This window comes from Capra hircus, chromosome 6 (genome assembly GCF_001704415.2).
Source record: "Capra hircus breed San Clemente chromosome 6, ASM170441v1, whole genome shotgun sequence".
In the NCBI taxonomy this organism is placed as follows: Eukaryota; Metazoa; Chordata; class Mammalia; order Artiodactyla; family Bovidae; genus Capra; species Capra hircus.
In genome coordinates, this window is record NC_030813.1 from 22,336,894 (window position 1) to 22,354,826 (window position 17,933).

Genomic DNA, 17,933 nt, shown 5'->3' on the forward strand with positions numbered 1-17,933 from the left:
TAACCTCATATATGCAGATGACACCACCCTTATGGCAGAAAGTGACGAGGAACTAAAAAGCCTCTTGATGAAAGTGAAAGAGGAGAGTGAAAAAGTTGGCTTAAAGCTCAACATTCAGAAAACGAAGATTATGGCATCCGGTCCCATCACTTCATGGGAAATAGATGGGGAAACAGTGGAAACAGTGTCAGACTTTATTTTTGGGGGGCTCCAAAATCACTGCAGATGGTGACTGCAGCCATGAAATTAAAAGATGCTTACTCCTTGGAAGAAAAGTTATGATCAACCTAGATAGCACATTAAAAAGCAGAGACATTACTTTGCCGACTAAGGTCCATCTAGTCAAGGCTATGGTTTTTCCTGTGGTCATGTATGGATGTGAGAGTTGGACTGTGAAGAAGGCTGAGCGCCAAAGAATTGATGATTTTGAACTGTGGTGTTGGAGAAGAGTCTTGAGAGTCTCTTAGACTGCAAGGAGATCCAACCAGTCCATTCTGAAGGAGTCAGCCCTGGGATTTCTTTGGAAGGAATGATGCTAAAGCTGAAACTCCAATACTTCGGCCACCTCATGCGAAATGCGAAGAGTTGACTCATTGGAAAAGACTCTGATGCTGGGAGGGATTGGGGGCAGGAGTAGAAGGGGATGACAGAGGATGAGATGGCGGGATGACAGAGGATGAGATGGCTGGATGGCATCACTGACTTGGTGGATGTGAGTCTGAGTGAACTCCAGGAGTTGGTGATGGACAGGGAGGCCTGGCGTGCTGGGATTCTTGGGGTCGCAAAGAGTCGAACACAACTGTGCAACTGAACTGAACTGAACTGAGACAGCATATTAAAAAGCAGAGACATTACTTTGCCAACAAAGGTCCGTCTAGTCAATGCTATGGTTTTTCCAGTAGTCATGTATGGATGTGAGAGTTGGACTGTAAAGAAAGCAGAGCACTGAAGAATTGATGCTTTTGATATGTGGTGTTGGAGAAGACTCTTGGGAGTCCCTTGGATTGCAAGGAGATCCAACCAGTCCATCCTAAAGGAGATCAGTCCTGGGTGGTCATTGAAAGGACTGATGCTGAAGCTGAAACTCCAATACTTTGGCCACCTGATGCGAAGAGCTGATTCATTTGAAAAGACCCTGATCCTGGGAAAGATTGAGGGCAGGAGGAGAAGGGGACGACAGAGGATGAGATGGTTGGATGGCATCACTGACTCAATGGACGTGGGTTTGGGTGGACTCCGGGAGTCGGTGATGGATAGGGAAGCCTGGCGTGCTGTGGTTCATGGGGTCACAAAGAGTCGGACACGACTGAGTGACTGAACTGAACTCATCTGAAAATCCTCAGGTCAGGCTGCAGAGTCATTTGGTGTACTATGGTCAGATGTTTGGTCTCTATTAAGATCCAGCAGTACAGCTGCACCTATTTTTTCCAACGAGATCAGTTCTTTATGGTGAAGTATACAGCCTTGCTCCAGAATATAAGTGTCTACACTGTGACTCTTCTACTAGAGCTTGCCCCAAACTCAATATATCCTCCATGGATAGCTCTACCACTATCACACCTAATGGACCACAAGTTATAAGTATGGTTTTTCAGGCGTGCCCACAGGCAATTACAAAGACTTTACTTGACGGGTTTCATGAGGGAAAGGTGTCCTCCCCAACTAGACTTGGTATACAGTCACAGTGAGGACCTATTATTGCCCCTCTGACTGTTTATGCTCCTCGTATATTTACAGACCTAGTTTCAGTGACTTCCTTCCTAGTTCTCTTTATCTGAGGCCTTAGCCGGAGGTCTTGTTCAGGTGACTGTGCTAATATCTCCTTATTGGGGAGGAGAAGTGGGAAACCTTGAAGGTATTTATTCCTACTCAAACTCAGTACCCAGCAATTTTCCGCTCCTAGGCCCTCCCCCTCTCTCCCCTCCCCTATTCAGGGCCCATAAAACACCCAGTGCCTTTTGTTCAGGGCTCCCTCTATGTGAGACAACCGCCACATCTGTGCTGATCCACCTGACCCTCGACTGGTATGCCATTTTATGGAGGAATGAGGCAGGAGTGAGTTGGCATCTTCTCCAGATTTAGCCCCTTGCATATAAGTCATTAACAGCTTCTGTTACTTTCAGCCAGGCCCCTTGCTTTAATCGGCTGTTCTGACGCCTAACGGCTCAGTTCTCCTAGTTCAGCTGAGTCCCTCATAGGGTAGCGGTAATCCTCCAACTTTGTTCTTCTTCAATACTGTGTGAGTTATTCTGGGTCTTTCACCTCTCTTATAAGATTTAGAATCAGTCTGTCAGAATCCTCAAGATAACTGGCTGGGATTTGGATTGGGATCACATTGACTATAGATCATGTTGGGAAGAACTGACATCTTGACAATATTGAGTCTTCCTATTCATGAACATGGAGCATCTCTCCACTTATTTAGTTCCTCTTTGATTATTTTCACCAGAGTTTTGTAGTTTTCCTCATATAGATTTTACACATTTTTGTCATATTTATACTTAAGTGTTTCTTAATTTTTGAGGAATTTGTTTTTAATACTTATTTTTGTTTGGTTGCACTGGGTCATAATTGCAGCACGTGGGATTTTTAGCTGTGGCAAAAAAAACTCTTCAGCAAGTCATGTAAACTCTTAGTTGCAACATGTGGGATCTAGTTCCCTGACCAGGGATTGAACCAAGACCTCCTGCTTTGGAGCAAGGAGTCTTAGCCACTGGACCCTCAGGGAGGTCCCATACTTAACTATTTTATTTTGAGGGGTGCTAATGTAAATAGTGTTACATTTTTAATTTCAAATTCCTATTGTTCCTTGTTGGTATCTAGGAAAATGACAGACTTTTGCATATTATATCCTATAACCTTGATATTGTATCCAATATCCTTGTATATCCTGTAACCTTGCTATCAGAGAAGGCAATGGCACCCCACTCCAGTACTCTTGCCTGGAAGGCTGCAGTCCATGGGGTGGCTGAGGGTCGGACACGATGCGCGACTTCACTTTCATTTTTCACTTTCATGCCTTGGAGAAGGAAATGGCAACCCACTCCAGTGTTCTTGCCTGGAGAATCCCAGGGACGGGGGAGCCTGGTGGGCTGCCGTCTATGGGGTCACACAGAGTCAGACACGACTGAAGTGACTTAGCAGCAGCAGCAGCAACCTTGCTACACATTGCTTATTTATTATTTCCAGTTTTGTTATTGTTATTGATTTTCTACACAGGCAATCATGTCATCCACCAAGATAGTTTTATATCTTCCTAGACTGTATACTATTTATTTCCTTTTCTTTTCTGATTACATTAGTTATGACTTCCAATATGAAGTGGGAAAGGAGTGACAAGAAGAGTCATTCTTGCCTTATTCCTAATCTAAGCAGAAAAACTTCTAGTTTCTCATGATTTAGTATAATGTTAGTTCTTTGTGAATGTTATTTATCAAGATGAATACGTTCCCTTTATTCCTAACGTGTGTAGAGTTTTTATCATGAATGGTTTTGGATTTTGTCAAGTTATCTCTTTTTTTTGATCTATTGATAAGATTCCGTAATTTTTATTTTTTAACCTATTACTGTAATGAATTACATTAATTGATTGAACGTTGAGCCAGCCATGCATACCCAGAGTAAATCCTGCTTGTTTATGGTGTGTATATATATATATATATACATACACACACTTTAAAAATATATTGTTAGGTTCTGGTTGCTAATGTTTTGTTAGGGATGCTTTCATTTATGTTCATGAGAGATATTGGTCTGTAGTTCTCTTTACTGTAAGGTCTTTGTCCTGACACAACTGAACATTCCTGCTACACATGAGTCTCGTTCAAGGGCTTGCTCTGTTTTTGCCTTGTAATTTTTTTGTTGAAAGGCATACATGATGTATGGGGTGAAAGGAACAGTGGCAAAGAGGCCTTCAGTGATTTAGCGGGAGGGCATGAGGAGAGAGGAAGCCTATAGAGGAAGCTTTTTATAGTCCTGTGATTAGGCCTTAGTCTTTTAGTGAACTTGAGCCCTGGGCTGTGAATTTCCTAAGTGTTTCTCGTGTTTTTTTACAGCCCCTTAGCTAGGGCAAGAAGGCTAGGGGTATTTCCCTTCTTCTGTGTTAAGCTCTGATAAAACTCCATCAGGTAAGGCTCTGATAAAATAATTTCTCTTGAGGTAGCCTCAGAATGCTTCACGTATTTCACAAGTTCCTTTCCCCTGTCCCCCTGCTGGAAATTTGAGGGAAATACCCGAGAATCTTCAATGTGACAACTGATAGTTCTGGAAACAAAACACAAAATCCTAGGAGACCCACAAAGGCTGAGTTCCTGTGGAGTTTTTAAACTCTCAGATTTGCCCACACTGAGCCTCCAGGAACTCAGTAATTAGAGTTTAGATTTTCCTTCCCTAGTGCTGCTTTTCACAGAGTTTTCTACTCATGGGTTTCTGCTCTGGTAAGTTGTGACTCTCTGTAAACACCTGTCTTTTTCTCCAATTTTGGGGGCAGCAGTTTGCCCTAAAGTCTCTGACAGATCTAACAAAAGCTGGTGATTTTCAGTTTGTTCAGCTTTTTACTTGTTTTTAAGGATACAGTGATGACTTTTAAGCTCCTGACATGATAAAACAGTAACTGAAAGTCTTTTATGTCTTTGACCCATGGATATATAGTATGTGTGTGTGTGTGTATATATATATATATATATATATATATATGGAGCAATTTTCTATTAAATCAAAACTGAATAGAAAATACAGACATCCCATATACGCCCTGCCCCCATACATGCACAGCCTACCCCATTATCAACATCCCCCACTAGAATGGTACATTTATTATCATCCATGAACCGAGCTTGACACATTATTATCACCCAAAGTCTAAAGCTTACATTAGTTTTACGGTTCACTCATGGTGGTGTACATTATATGAATTTGGATCAATGTGTTTTCAAAGTGAAGTAATCCTAATGATGTCATATTTGTGTCTTGGGCTGAAAGGAGGAATGCTAAGTCTCTATTCTTGTTTTTTAAATAGATGCCCTAAAATGCTTGTAATAGAATAACAGAATATATCCAAACATATTCACAGGGATGAGATGGATTTTCCTTTGACTTGGCTTAATGGGCTTTCTGGGATTTACAAACAAAAACAAACACCCCTTTGCCACCCTTGCTGCCAGCAGTCTTGTTATCAGTTCTGAACAGACTAGGGCTGGCCATTTAATGTCATGAATCAGGGAATATAATTTGAGTTTAGAGCTCCGTTCCTATTAGAAGTAAAAATGCTTCTGGAGTGAAGAAGCCTTTGAGCCAGCCAGAGCTTTTCCCCCTTAACATCAATGGGCCCCACTGCAAGGAGATGAGAGCTGGGAAAGGTGAGTTTGGGTCCTTTCTGACCATCTGACAGGTCACCTGACTTCTTTGGACCTTGTTCCCTCAGCTGTAAAGCCAGAGGCTTGGGCTGGATAATCCAAATGTCCCTAAAAGCCAAGATGCTAGGCTTTTGAAAACACTGACTGTAAAAAAATAAAATACCGTCCTGTGTCTACAGAATCAGGCAACTCCAAGGCCATCGTAAGGCAAAACAAAGGTTGGATTTGATGGAGAACTTCTCTTCAAAGACTTTTGCTTAAATATAGGGATAAGGCAGATAACATCAACACAGTCATATGTCAGTCTATTTTATGCAATGTGAAATTCCTTCTTAACTTCCCAGATCACAGTTACATCCAGTTGCAAAATTGGGACTCAGGGAAACTGCACCGCCATGAGACTTGACATAAACCTGTGGTATTTTTGGGGTATCTTGGCATTCCTAGGACAGCCAAATATGTTAACTCATTGTATGCTGATCACAACCCGGAGAAAAGAGTACTGTCTCCATTTTTGAGTTCAAAGAAGAGGGGTATTAGAAATTTCGTGGCTTGCCTGAGTCCCACAGCTAGTGAGCGACAGAGGATTTTAAATTTGCCTGTGCATTTTAGTTCAGGTTTCCCGAACGTCAGGAACCTCCTCTGCGTGACTTTACAAAACAGAAGGTTGTAGACCACGAACATCAGGCCAACGTGCTTTATTTTCTCTGGCTGGGCTCTATGTTGCACGCTGTACACGAATTTTCTCAGCTCTCACAACAACCCTACGAATAGGTACTTTAGTATTTATACTTGTTTACTGCGCCGACTATTCTTGAGACCAACCTGTAGAGCAGCAAAAGATGCGCGTTACCCGCGCCGGGGAGACCCCTGCAGCACGGACGAGGGTCTGGGGAAACTGGGGGAAACTGAAGTGATGGGGTGTCTTGGTTTTCTGTTCTTTGGAGCGTCTCTGGATGTATTCTCCTCACACTACTGTCTGTCCCTGAGTTCCCCGAGGCTGTGCGCCACTTTGCGCCCAGAGATTCGTGTGTCCCAATTACCGTGCATGGCTCTCGCCTTCCGTTCAGACGCCGAAGCAGTTGGAATAAGCTCAGAGGAGGACGCAGACCGCGGCAGTCCGAGCCCAGAGCTATCCGAGCCCGGAGCGGAGCACAGGTGCAGCGGCTCCCGCTCTAGCAATCGCAGGCTTCCGTCAAACCGAGCGATTTCCGCGCTGCCACCACGCCTGCGGACCTGGAGATGCGCTGAGTTGCCTATAGCTCAGCTGACCTGGGGGCGTGACCGCGAATCGGGGGCGGGGGCGGGACCGGGGGCGGGCCCCGGGGCGGGGACATCCAGAGCTCAAGCCGAGGGTGGCTTCCGCTGCCCACCGCCTCCCTCGGTTTCTTGCCCTGTGCGTGTGTCGGGTACCGGCCAACACCATGCTCCTCCGCCTGCTCCTGCTTCTTGCGCCGTGCGGTGCGGGCTTCGCTACCGAGGTGGTCAGCATCAGCTTGCGGGGAAACTGGAAGATCCACAACGGGAACGGTTCGCTGCAGCTGCCCGCGGCCGTTCCCGGTTGCGTGCACAGCGCCTTGTTCAACAAGCGGATCATCAAGGTACTGTGTGCGGCCGCCCCGCCAGGAATCTGCGCCCAGGTCCCTTGCGCGGTGAGAGGGGCCCAGGAACAGCCTGGCCGCCCCCGAGCCCGGCGGTGTTCTCCTGGGTTTGGCAGTAACTTCCGCTTTGCTTCTTGTGGTCTCCAGGGGGTTGGGCGTGAGGCGGGGGCAGGGTGGCGAGGCAATGTATCTACTCTTGGCGAAGAGCACCCTTGGGGTCCGGGCTAGATGGAGACTGAGCCACCCTCACACTCGGGCCGCAGTAACACAGGAAAGAGGAGCTTCAGGCAGTTATACTGGCAATGTTATTGCCATGGTTCTCCGCTGAAGCGTGGATTTGAAAGGACATGTCACTGACGGAGCCTAAGGCGGAGGATAAGTGTTTCAACTACCCGAACACTGCAGGGGACGATAGTGTTTTGCCAAGTGTTAACTATATTCAATGATGCCTTAGTTTTTCGTTTTAGCTTCTAGGGTCAGATTTGGAATTGATACAGCAGCACATAGGCTGAGGAGAAGAGACCCGCAAGTGTAAGGTTAGGATTGTCAGTGCTAGTGTAAAGGCTAAATAACTGCTAAGGCTGGTTGGTGGGATATGAAGAAAGATGCTGTTTCCTTGCAGTGCATGCGATGTGGTGTGTGTGTCCCAATAGATGCTTCAGTTTGTAGACTTCTTGTGGAGGACGTTTTCCTGTTCGGCTGCCTGTGGGTAGAGGTTTGCAAACAGATTGCCACTTCCCACTGTTTTTCCCTTCCATCTGCTGCCCGTCTTTAATGGCTTTGCCTGGGACAAGATGTCCTTGATAAGTGGTTGGCACACATTGTTCTGATCCTCCTAAAAACTCCAGGGTAAGTGTCACACCGTATAGGAGGCTATGAAGTCAGGCCAGGCTGGGTTAGAATTCCGTTTCTGCCACTCTAAAAGAATAAGTCTTCTTATCTGCATGTTATGGATGATATGAGTTATGGAGCCCAGAGAAGTTAGAGAATGTACCCAAGATCACACAGCAACTTTGAGTGGCAGAAAGGGAATTCTAAATCAGCCTGGCCTGACTTCAAGGCCTTCTGTATTGTATGACACTTCCCCTGGTGGTTTGAAAAATCATGTATTTTTAAAGCACTGGAGTTAACTGTCACGAATATAATTCAAAATTTACTGAAATGACAGGACACTTGACAGGTTATGCAGATTTCTGATCTGGTATCATTAGCTCTTTTTCAAGAATGTGTTTCAGAGAAGACTAATGTAAATGTCACTGACCATAGTCCTGTTTATTATTTTTTTTTTAGTAAGTCATTCTCAAACTTAAGTATTTAAACTATTTTTAGTTAACAAACTGCTTATGACATGGACCTTGGTACCTTAAGGTTTTACTAACTCATACTGTGAAGATGCTTGTGCTTATATTGCAGTGTCTCTCTTGCCTCATTTTCCTGATTAAAATAAGGCAATGGGAAATCACTAGTGGCTGTAGTAAATCAGCATACTGATCCATGTTACAGGGCTGCATACCAAGAAACCTGTTATTACTTGTTAAAGTGAACAATGTGCTCATAGACTGAAACAACTGACTTTTCCTCATGGGAACAATTTACAATGTCTGTTAGATCTGTTAATAAATTCTTAGGGAAACTTTAAGTTTCAATAAGGTAGATGTGGGCTTCCCTGAAGGGCTCAGTGGTAAAGAATCCATCCACAGTGCAGGAGACACTGGGTTGGAAAGGTCCCCTGGAGAAGGAAATGGCTACCCATTGCAGTTTTCTTGTCTGGAGGATCCCATGGACAGAGGAGCCTGGTGAGCTGCAATCCTTGGGGTGGCAAAAGAGTCAGACACAACTTAGTGACTAAACAACAACAAGGCAAATGTAGGTCTTAAATGATAGATGAGAGATGGGGAGCTTTTGGCTATTGGGGAACTCCAGGACTATTGATAATAACCTACATCAAGTATCATGTTGAGTAATATGATGTTATTCTACCTGCTTCATTATAACATCCATTTTTGGTGATGGGAAATATTCTATAGCTTAGAGCAGATGCTGGCCTACATATGGTGTTTATGTGAGAACTTGAATATACCTTCTTGACGTCATTCACCTAATTGTCTCATAAATATTTATTTGGTACCTCCATTATTCTAGGTGCTTGGAATTGGTAGCTTATGGTGAACCATGGATTCATGATCTCCGAAGAAGATTTAGCTTCGGGACCAGGGACCAAGCTTGATCACTCAGGAGCTTTTGTGTAGCGGAGTGAAAAAGGGACAGAGAAAAACCTCTGACATAAACATCAGAAGGGGACTGAGAGTGCCCTACTGGCTAGTCTTAGAAAGGGAGTTATATACTTTTTTCACTTGGTCATTACAGTAAACCAAAAGAATGTTTCAAGGTTGTAGACCAACTCCTACAATATACTTTTAAGATAACAGGATTAGAACTAACAATAGAAAGATCTTATCAGACCCACTCCCATAATATACATTTTTTTTCATAATATACATTTTTAAGATGACAGGATTAGTCAGAAGGTTCTTAAGAAGGAGGAAAGTCCTCAAGAAGGATACATTATTGTCATATAATCATTGGTACAGAGTTTAAGGGAAAACATATCCTTGAGCAAGATGAATTGTTTTGTTGTTCAATCATCTGCTCTGGACTTAAAGAAAAAAATGTTTGTCCTTTTCTCCTTCTTGAGAACTCCAGACCCCTATCTTCTAGAGCGCCCCACACTACCCACTCCCACAATATATATCTTAAATTAACAAGATTAGAACTAACAATAGAAAGGTCTTACCAGACCCACTCCCACAAAGTCTTGAGATAAAGAAAACCTTCTTGTTAAAAAAAAAAAACAAAAACAAAAAAAGAAAACCTTCTTGTTAAGGAGAAACATGTCCTCGAGCAAGACACATTGTTATACTGTCTAAAACAAAGCAATGTAGAAAATAAGTTTGTCTTTTTCTCCTTGAGAGCCCCAGACCCCTTGCTCCTTCTCCAGGACTCTGGACCCCTTTCTCCTCCTGGAGGACCCTGGACTTCTGATCAACCTACCCAGGAGTTGCCTCTCAGAATCAAGTGGTGAAGAAAACAGTTTTTGTCCCAATAGACATCCTAGTGGAGGAGATAAATAATAAACAGATATTAATAGATAATATAGTGACAGCTGGTACACTGAAAAAAATAAAGCAGGTTAAAGGAAGAGAGAATGAAGGCTGATTGGAAAAGGTCTATTTTTTAAAAAGCGGTTAAAGATAGCCATTTTGATAAAGATCTTCTGAGGAGATCAGTTTAAGCCAAAATGCACTTCCAGCAAAAAAAGGAAGAAAAGATGGCAGTGGGGAGAGGAGAGGCCTTGAGACAGGAACATGCTTGGTGAGCTACAGAAATAGCCAAAAGACAAGTGTGGCTATAACCCTGTGACCTCCAGGGCAGGTGGATAAGTTCAAAGTAGGCCTCTAGGGTAGATCATGAAGGACTCATAGGCCATTGCGAAAAACTTTGGATTTTATTCTGCAATGATGGGGAAATTTTTTAGCTAAATTTTAGTTAGTATACATTCTTATTTTCTTAGACAAATTTTTAGAAGTGTAATTGCTGATTGAAAAGAATATGCATTTTTTTTCTTTTACTATATACATCTAAATTGTTCTCCATAAAAGTTGTACTGGTTTTATGCTCCTGTCGTGACTTTATTAGAGTGCTTATTTTAAGTGCTAGATTTAAAAAACCAAAATAGAAACAATTTACTTCCTAGTGAGGTTAATAATTTTTATATGTTTATGTTATTTGTGATTCAGGATTACTTATTCTTATTTTTAATCTATTTTTCTATTGACTGTCTTTTAAAATATAGATTTGTTAGATCTCTTTTTATGTATTTTCAAAATTTCTCATGTATTAATGATGTAGTTTATTATATAGATGTTTTAAAGTTTTATATGTTGAAATCTTATAAAGTTTTTTCTTTTATGATTGTTGCTGTCTTGGTATTATGCTTTGTAAGTAATTTTCTCTCTCCTAATTAAATATTTACCTGTATTTTTTCCTTTTAGTATTTTTATTTTACCTCTTTTGTATGTTTGTATTCAAAATTTTGATCCATTTGAGTTTTTTCAAATAATTAAGCAATTTTTTTTATCCCATGATTTGAACAGTTTCTCTTTTGTCCACTAATAAAACATTACTTTTATCATGCACAGAGTTCTCATATATTGATACAAGTTTCTTATTCTCTACATTAAAATTCTTTTTAAAAGAATAATAAATGTTCAATACTTATTGTACAAAAATGATGCAGAGAAATATAAAATACAAAGTCAATCCCTGAGATGGTTTCGTAAGCTACTTCATTTAAAATATATGATGAATATCTCTTTGTATCTATAAATTTCTATAAATATAGTCTTCAAAAAGTATTAATAACTGCATAGACTCCATTATAAAGATTTTCCTACTCAAATCTACACTTAAAAATATAAGAAAATATATTGATTGCAAAGAGTTGTACACGACTGAGCAACTGAGCAGAAGCGCACATTGAAAATATATTGTAAATACCCATACACTACCAAAAAGGGTAGGTACCAGATACAATGGTTGGTACCAGATGGCATAAAAGTGGGTAAATCGGGAATGAAGCCCTGTAGTTCAGTTGAAAAAATGCAGACTTCGGTGTTGGGCTAAGTTTATTTCATCCCTGGATGTACTTCTGCTTTGTCATGGGACCTCAGGAAAGACAGTTCACCCTTTGGAGCTTTCGTTTCTTCTGCTATAAAATGGTATTTACTGCACATCTTTGTTATGAGGATTAGAGTAAATGAGTGACTATCTTGGAGGCTGCTGCTGCTGCTGCTAAGTCACTTCAGTCGTGTCCGACTCTGTGTGACCCCAAAGACGGCAGCCCACCAGGCTCCCCCGTCCCTGGGATTGTCCAGGCAAGAACACTGGAGTGGGGTGCCATTTCCTTCTCCAGTGCAGGAAAGTGAAAAGTGAAAGTGAAGTCGCTCAGTCGTGTGCAACCCCATTGCCTGCAGCCTATCAGGCTCCTCTGTCCGTGGGATTTTCCAGGCAAGAGTACTGGAGTGGGGTGCCATTGCCTTCTCTATCTTGGAGGCTAATATAAAGTAAATGGTCAACAAGTGATACTCTTACTGTTTTAAGGGTTCATGGCTTTGTTTTAACAACTCGTTACTTACTGGGGTCCTTACTCATCAGAGGTAATGCTGAGCTGCTGTTTGCTTTAAACAAGACTCACAATTTTAATAGGAGCAGAGGAGATCAGACCACTCCGGAACTAAATTAAGTTGGTTGCTTAGCATATGCAATATCTATTATAAATGTAATGTGAGCCTCCACAACTTTTATTTTAGAGAGAGTAAGGTATTTGCCCTTAGAGTAGTGTTTTAATAGGTTTTATGTATTTTTTTTGGTGGGGGGAGCAATTTTAGGTTCTCTGCAAAATTAAATGGAAAACACAGACAGTTCCTATATGTCCCCCACACATGAACAGCTGCCCTACTACCAACACCTCCTGTCAGAGTGGTACATTTGTTACCATCAGTGAACCTTACAGTGACACATTGTTATTCCTGGAAGTCCATAGTTTATATTACCATTCATTCTATGGATTTTGACAAATATATAATGATGTGTGCCCACCATCATAGTATCATTTAGAATGGTTTCACTGCCCTAAAGATCCTCTGTTCTCTACCTATTCATCCTTCTCTCCTCCTTTATCTCTGGTAGAAACTGATGCTTTTAGTGTCTCTATAGCATTGCCTTTCCAGAACATCATATAATTGGCATCATATAGTCTGTAGCCAGAGTGCCTGATGAACTATGGATGGAGGTTCATGACATTGTACAGGAGACAGGAATCAAGACCATCCCCAAGAAAAAGAAATGCAAAAAAGCAAAATGGCTGTCTGAGGAGGCCTTATGAATAGCTGTGAAAAGAAGGGAAGTGAAAAGCAAAGGAGAAAAGAAAAGATATACCCATTTGAATGCAGAGTTCCAAAGAATAGCAAGGAGAGAAAAGAAAGCCTTCTTCAGCAATCAATGCAAAGAATAGAGGCAAACAATAGAATGGGAAAGACTAGAGATCTCTTCAACAAAATTAGAGATACCAAGGGAACATTTCATGCAAAGATGGGTACAATAAAGGACAGAAATGGTAGGGACCTAGCAGAAGCAGAAGATATTAAGAAGAGGTGGCAGGAATACACAGAAGAACTATACAAAAAAGATCTTCACAACCCATATAATCACTATGGTGTGATCACTCACCTAGAGCTAGACATCCTAGAATGGGGAGTCAAGTGGGCCTTAGGAAGCATCACTACGAACAAAGCTAGCGGAGGTGATGGAATTCCAGTTGAGCTATTTCAAATCCTGAAAGATGATGCTGTGAGAGTGCTGCACTCAATATGCCAGCAAATTTGGAAAACTCAGCAGTGGCCACAGGACTGGAAAAGGTCAGTTTTCATTCCAATCCCAAAGAAAGACAATGCCAAAGAATGCTCAAACTACCTCACAATTGCACTCATCTCACATGTTAGTAAAGTAATGCTCAAAATTCTCCAAGCCAGGCTTCAGCAATACGTGAACCGCGAACTCCCTAATGTTCAAGCTGGTTTTAGAAAAGGCAGAGGAACCAGAGATCAAATTGCCAGCATCCACTGGATCATGGAAAAAGCAAGAGAGTTCCAGAAAAACATCTGTTTCTACTTTACATGCCAAAGCCTTTGACTGTGTGGATCACAATCAACTGTGGACAATTCTGAAAGAGATGGGAATACCAGACCACCTAACCTGCCTCTTGAGAAATCTGTATACGGGTCAGGAAGCAACAGTTAGAACTGGACATGGAACAACAGACTGGTTCCAAATAGGAAAAGGAGTACCTCAAGGCTGTATAGTGTCACCCTGCTTATTTAACTTATATGAAGAGTACATCATGAGACATGCTGGGCTGGAAGAAGCACAAGCTGGAATCAAGATTGCCGGGAGAAATATCGATAACCTCAGATATGCAGATGACACCACCCTTATGGCAGAAAGTATAGAGGAACTAAAGAGCCTCTTGATGAGGGTGAAAGAGGACAGTGAAAAAGTTGGCTTAAAACTCAACATTCAAAAAACTAAGATCGTGGCATCTGGTCCCATCACTTCATTGCAAATAGAGGGGGAAACAATGGAAACAGTGATAGACTTTATATCTGGGGGCTCCAGAATCACTGCTGATGGTGATTGCAGCCATGAAATTAAAAGATGCTTACTCCTTGGAAGGAAAGTTATGACAAACGTTGTCAACAAAGGTCCGTCTAGTCGAGGCTATGGTTTTTCCAGTGGTCATGTATGGATGTGAGAGTTGGACTATAAAGAAAGCTGAGCACTGAAGAATTGATGGTTTTGAACTGTGGTGTTGGAGAAGACTGTTGAGAGTCCCTTGGACTGCAGGGAGATCCAACCAGTCCATCCTAAAGGAGACCAATCCTGGGTGTTCATTCGAAGGACTGATGTTGAAGGTGAAACTCCAATAATTTGGCCACCTGATGCGAAGAACTGACTCATTTGAAAATACCCTGATGCTGGGAGGGACTGGGAGCAGAAGGAGAAGGGGATGACAGAGGATTAGATGGCTGGATGGCATCACCAACTCAATGGACATGAGTTTGAGTGAACTCCGGCTCAGGGAGATGGTGATGGACAGGGAGGCCTGGCATGCTGCGGTTCATGGGGTCGCAAAGAGTCGGACACCACTGAGCGACAGAACTGAACTGAACTGATCTGAGTCTCTAGCCTTTCCAGATTTGCTTGTTTCAAGAAATAGGAAATATTTAATTTCTAAATTCTCCTTTTCTAGAAAAAATTTATCTTAAGCGATTACCCCCTGGAGCTCAATATCCCAGTTCCCTCAAGGATCTGGGAGATAGGAAGCAGTCTTTTGCCCCGGCAGCCATCCCTGGGGATGTGAGCAGGTTGAACTTTAACAAGTTGAAGTGTTGCAACTACATTAGCCTTCACACCTTCCTTCTCCTGATATTTTTAACTATATTGGATTGAGTCCATAGTGTAGAGTTATAAATAGGGCAGGGTGGAGATACATGGGCAGGCTTATATTTAGGTGCCCCTTCAAACCTGTGTCCTTAACTATTTACTTCACGTTAGTTCAGTGGAAAGTGCTGGGCACCATGTGTGGGGGAAGAGAAGAAAAGCAAGCAAGTGGGCTGGGCCTGGCGCACCCCATTTAGCAGAATAAAAAGCTCACGGGTTAACCAGACCTTAAAAGTCAGTTTGGTGATTATTGGTTGTTGTTAAATCTGGTCAACTGCTGATTGCCCCTGTGATATCAAAATGTTTCTTCCAGTCAGGAGCAGTTTCTGGTTGACAGTTTTCTTTCCATCTTGATACACACCCAGTGATGTTATAGTGCCTCTTACATTTTGTGCCCTGGGCAGGTGCCCAACTGGCTGTTGTCAGTGGTCAGCCCTTACCTCTGTGGAATGTAGATAAAGCTGGCTTTTCCCTCTCACCTTGGAGTTCCTGAGGAAATTGCCCTTGGCCCTGGCCCAGTCAGAGATGAGAAGCCCTCTGAGCCTGCCCGGTGTCCCTCTGTGTAGCTGTGGTGTTGTTCACAGACAGATGAACTGAAAAGCTTCTTGTACCATTCTGCCTCCTGCCTGGGAGCCCTCATCAGGAAGGTAAAGGGTAGAAAAGGAGAAAGGGAAGAAAGACGTAAGTATTATGAACAGGAGGAATTGGGGCTGGACCCTCAGAAAGAATAGCATCTGTGAACACCCAGCAGGCCAGTCACCCATGGCAGAGGCTGATGAAGGGCCAGATATTATTAATACTGTTTTAGGCGTCATTTGGTCTCCGTCATGTCTACTCCGCTCTGCTATTATAGCGTGAAAAATGCTGTATGTAATTTACAAAGGAATGGACCTGTCTGTGCTCCTGGAAAAGTTTACTAATACATGTCTGTTCTTAGTTCACTGGCCACCCAAAAACAGATAGTGAGCTGCAGTAGGCCTATGGGTTGTAGTTTGCAGACCTGGTCTAGGCTAGTACAAGAAACATGAAGCCTGTGAGTTTGACAGTATCTATGCTGCCTGCATGTTCTCTGGAGAGATACTTTTTGTGCTCACTTAGTAAAGCTGAGGACTTCCCTGATGGCTCTGATGGTAAAGAATCCATCTGCAATGCAGGAGACCCCGATTTGAGAAGGGATAGGCAACCCATTCCGGTATTCTTGGGCTTTCCTGGTGGCTCAGATGGTAAAGAATCCGCCTGCAATGTGGAAGACCTGGGTTTGACCCCTGGGTTGGGAAGATCCCCTGGAGGAGGGGATGGCAACCCACACCAGTATTCTTGCCTGGAGAATCCCCATAGACAGAGGAGCCTGACGGGTTACAGTCCATGCGGTCACAAAGAGTCGGATACGACTGACCGACTAAGCATAGCATAGTAAAGCTGAGGGCTCCCCAGATGGTGCTAGTGGTGAAGAACCCACCTGCCAGTGCAGAAGATGTAAGAGGTAAGAGACACGGGTTCGATCCCTGGGTTGGGAATATCCCCTGGAGGAGGGCATGACAGCCCACTCCAGTATTGTCGCCTGGATAATCCCATGGACAGAGCAGCCTAGTGGGCTACAGTCCACAGGGTTGCAAAGACTTGGAAATGGCTGAAGCGACCTAGCATGCACACACAGTAAAGCTGAGTGAAAAATAACTTCGTAAATGCAGAGTAAATCCAAGGAGTGGGGAGTTTGGCTGATCTTTGGGCGACAGAGAGGAAGCATCCCCCCGGGTAAGCCAGCTGGGATAGTGGCAGCAAAATGCAAAGTGAGAAGCAGAGAGCAGTGAGTGCCTGATGGCGTCACACCGTTGAACGTGCTGCCATCCATTTTCTGCTGTGACCTTGCAGGTTCTGTGTTTGGTTTTAACAGGGGAACCCAATCTTCATCTCCACATGTGTGGAGAACCCAGTCTTCATCTCCGCACCTCCACGTATTTCTTTGATAATGAAACTATGTGTGTGCTAGTGCTTTAGTCATGTCTGACTCTTTGCAACCCCATGGACTGTAGCCCACCAGGCTTCTCTGTCCGTGGGATTCTCCAGGTAAGAATACTGGAGTGTGTTGCCATGCCCTACTCCAGGGGATCTTCCTGACCCAGGGATTGAATTCAGGTCTCTGGTACTGCAGGCAGATTCTTTGCCATCTGAGCCAACAGGGAAGCCCTAAGGAAACTGTAATAGTTACAGCTCATTGTGCTTTCATCTCAGGTACTTTGTTAGACTTTTACATTTAAAAATATTTTTAGTATTTTTAGGATGCTAATGACATGGAAACTTTGTTTGAAAGGTAATGATCTCTTAAACAGACAGAGCTTTAGCCTTGAGGATGGGATGGGCCAGCATATGAAATGCTTGGCAATCCTAGGCCAAGAGTTCAATGATTTTTAGATAATAAATAACTATCATTACTAGTTTATTTAATTATTTTTGCATATTTAATCACCTACTGTATTTTTTATCAACAGGATCCTTACTACAGATTTAATAACCTTGACTACAGATGGATCGCCTTGGATAACTGGACCTATATCAAGAAATTTAAACTCCACTCTGATATGAGGTACATATGTGTGTATATCTATATTTATATCTATGTCTGTTTATTCATTTATTATTATTATTATTTGAACTTCTTTTTCTGTTTGCAGTAATCTTTTGTTTGTTTAGATTACATTATCATACTAAAGCCTGAACTGTAAAAGTGAAAATATGCTTTATGTTTTGATTTGTGTATGAGGATTGTGCTGCTGGTCATCAGTCACAGAATTATCTCTTATTCAGTCATTTTTTTCCAGTGGTTATAATGGCATCACCTAGACTTAGTTCTTTTATCTGCCTTTACTTTTCCCTGCTCTCCCAGTAATCCATAAAGTGTATATATTTACAATATTGTCAA

At 42.6% G+C, this 17,933-nt stretch overlaps 1 protein-coding gene across 1 annotated transcript in view; it reads left to right on the forward strand.

Annotated features, from left to right (window-relative positions):
* MANBA (mannosidase beta) overlaps positions 6,750 to 17,933 on the forward strand; it is a 119,602-nt gene continuing 108,418 nt past the window's right edge. Inside the window, 2 exon segments of the mRNA NM_001285691.1 lie at positions 6,750 to 6,955; positions 17,503 to 17,597. Coding sequence (NP_001272620.1) covers positions 6,779 to 6,955; positions 17,503 to 17,597 — 272 coding nt within the window. The 5' untranslated portion in view covers positions 6,750 to 6,778.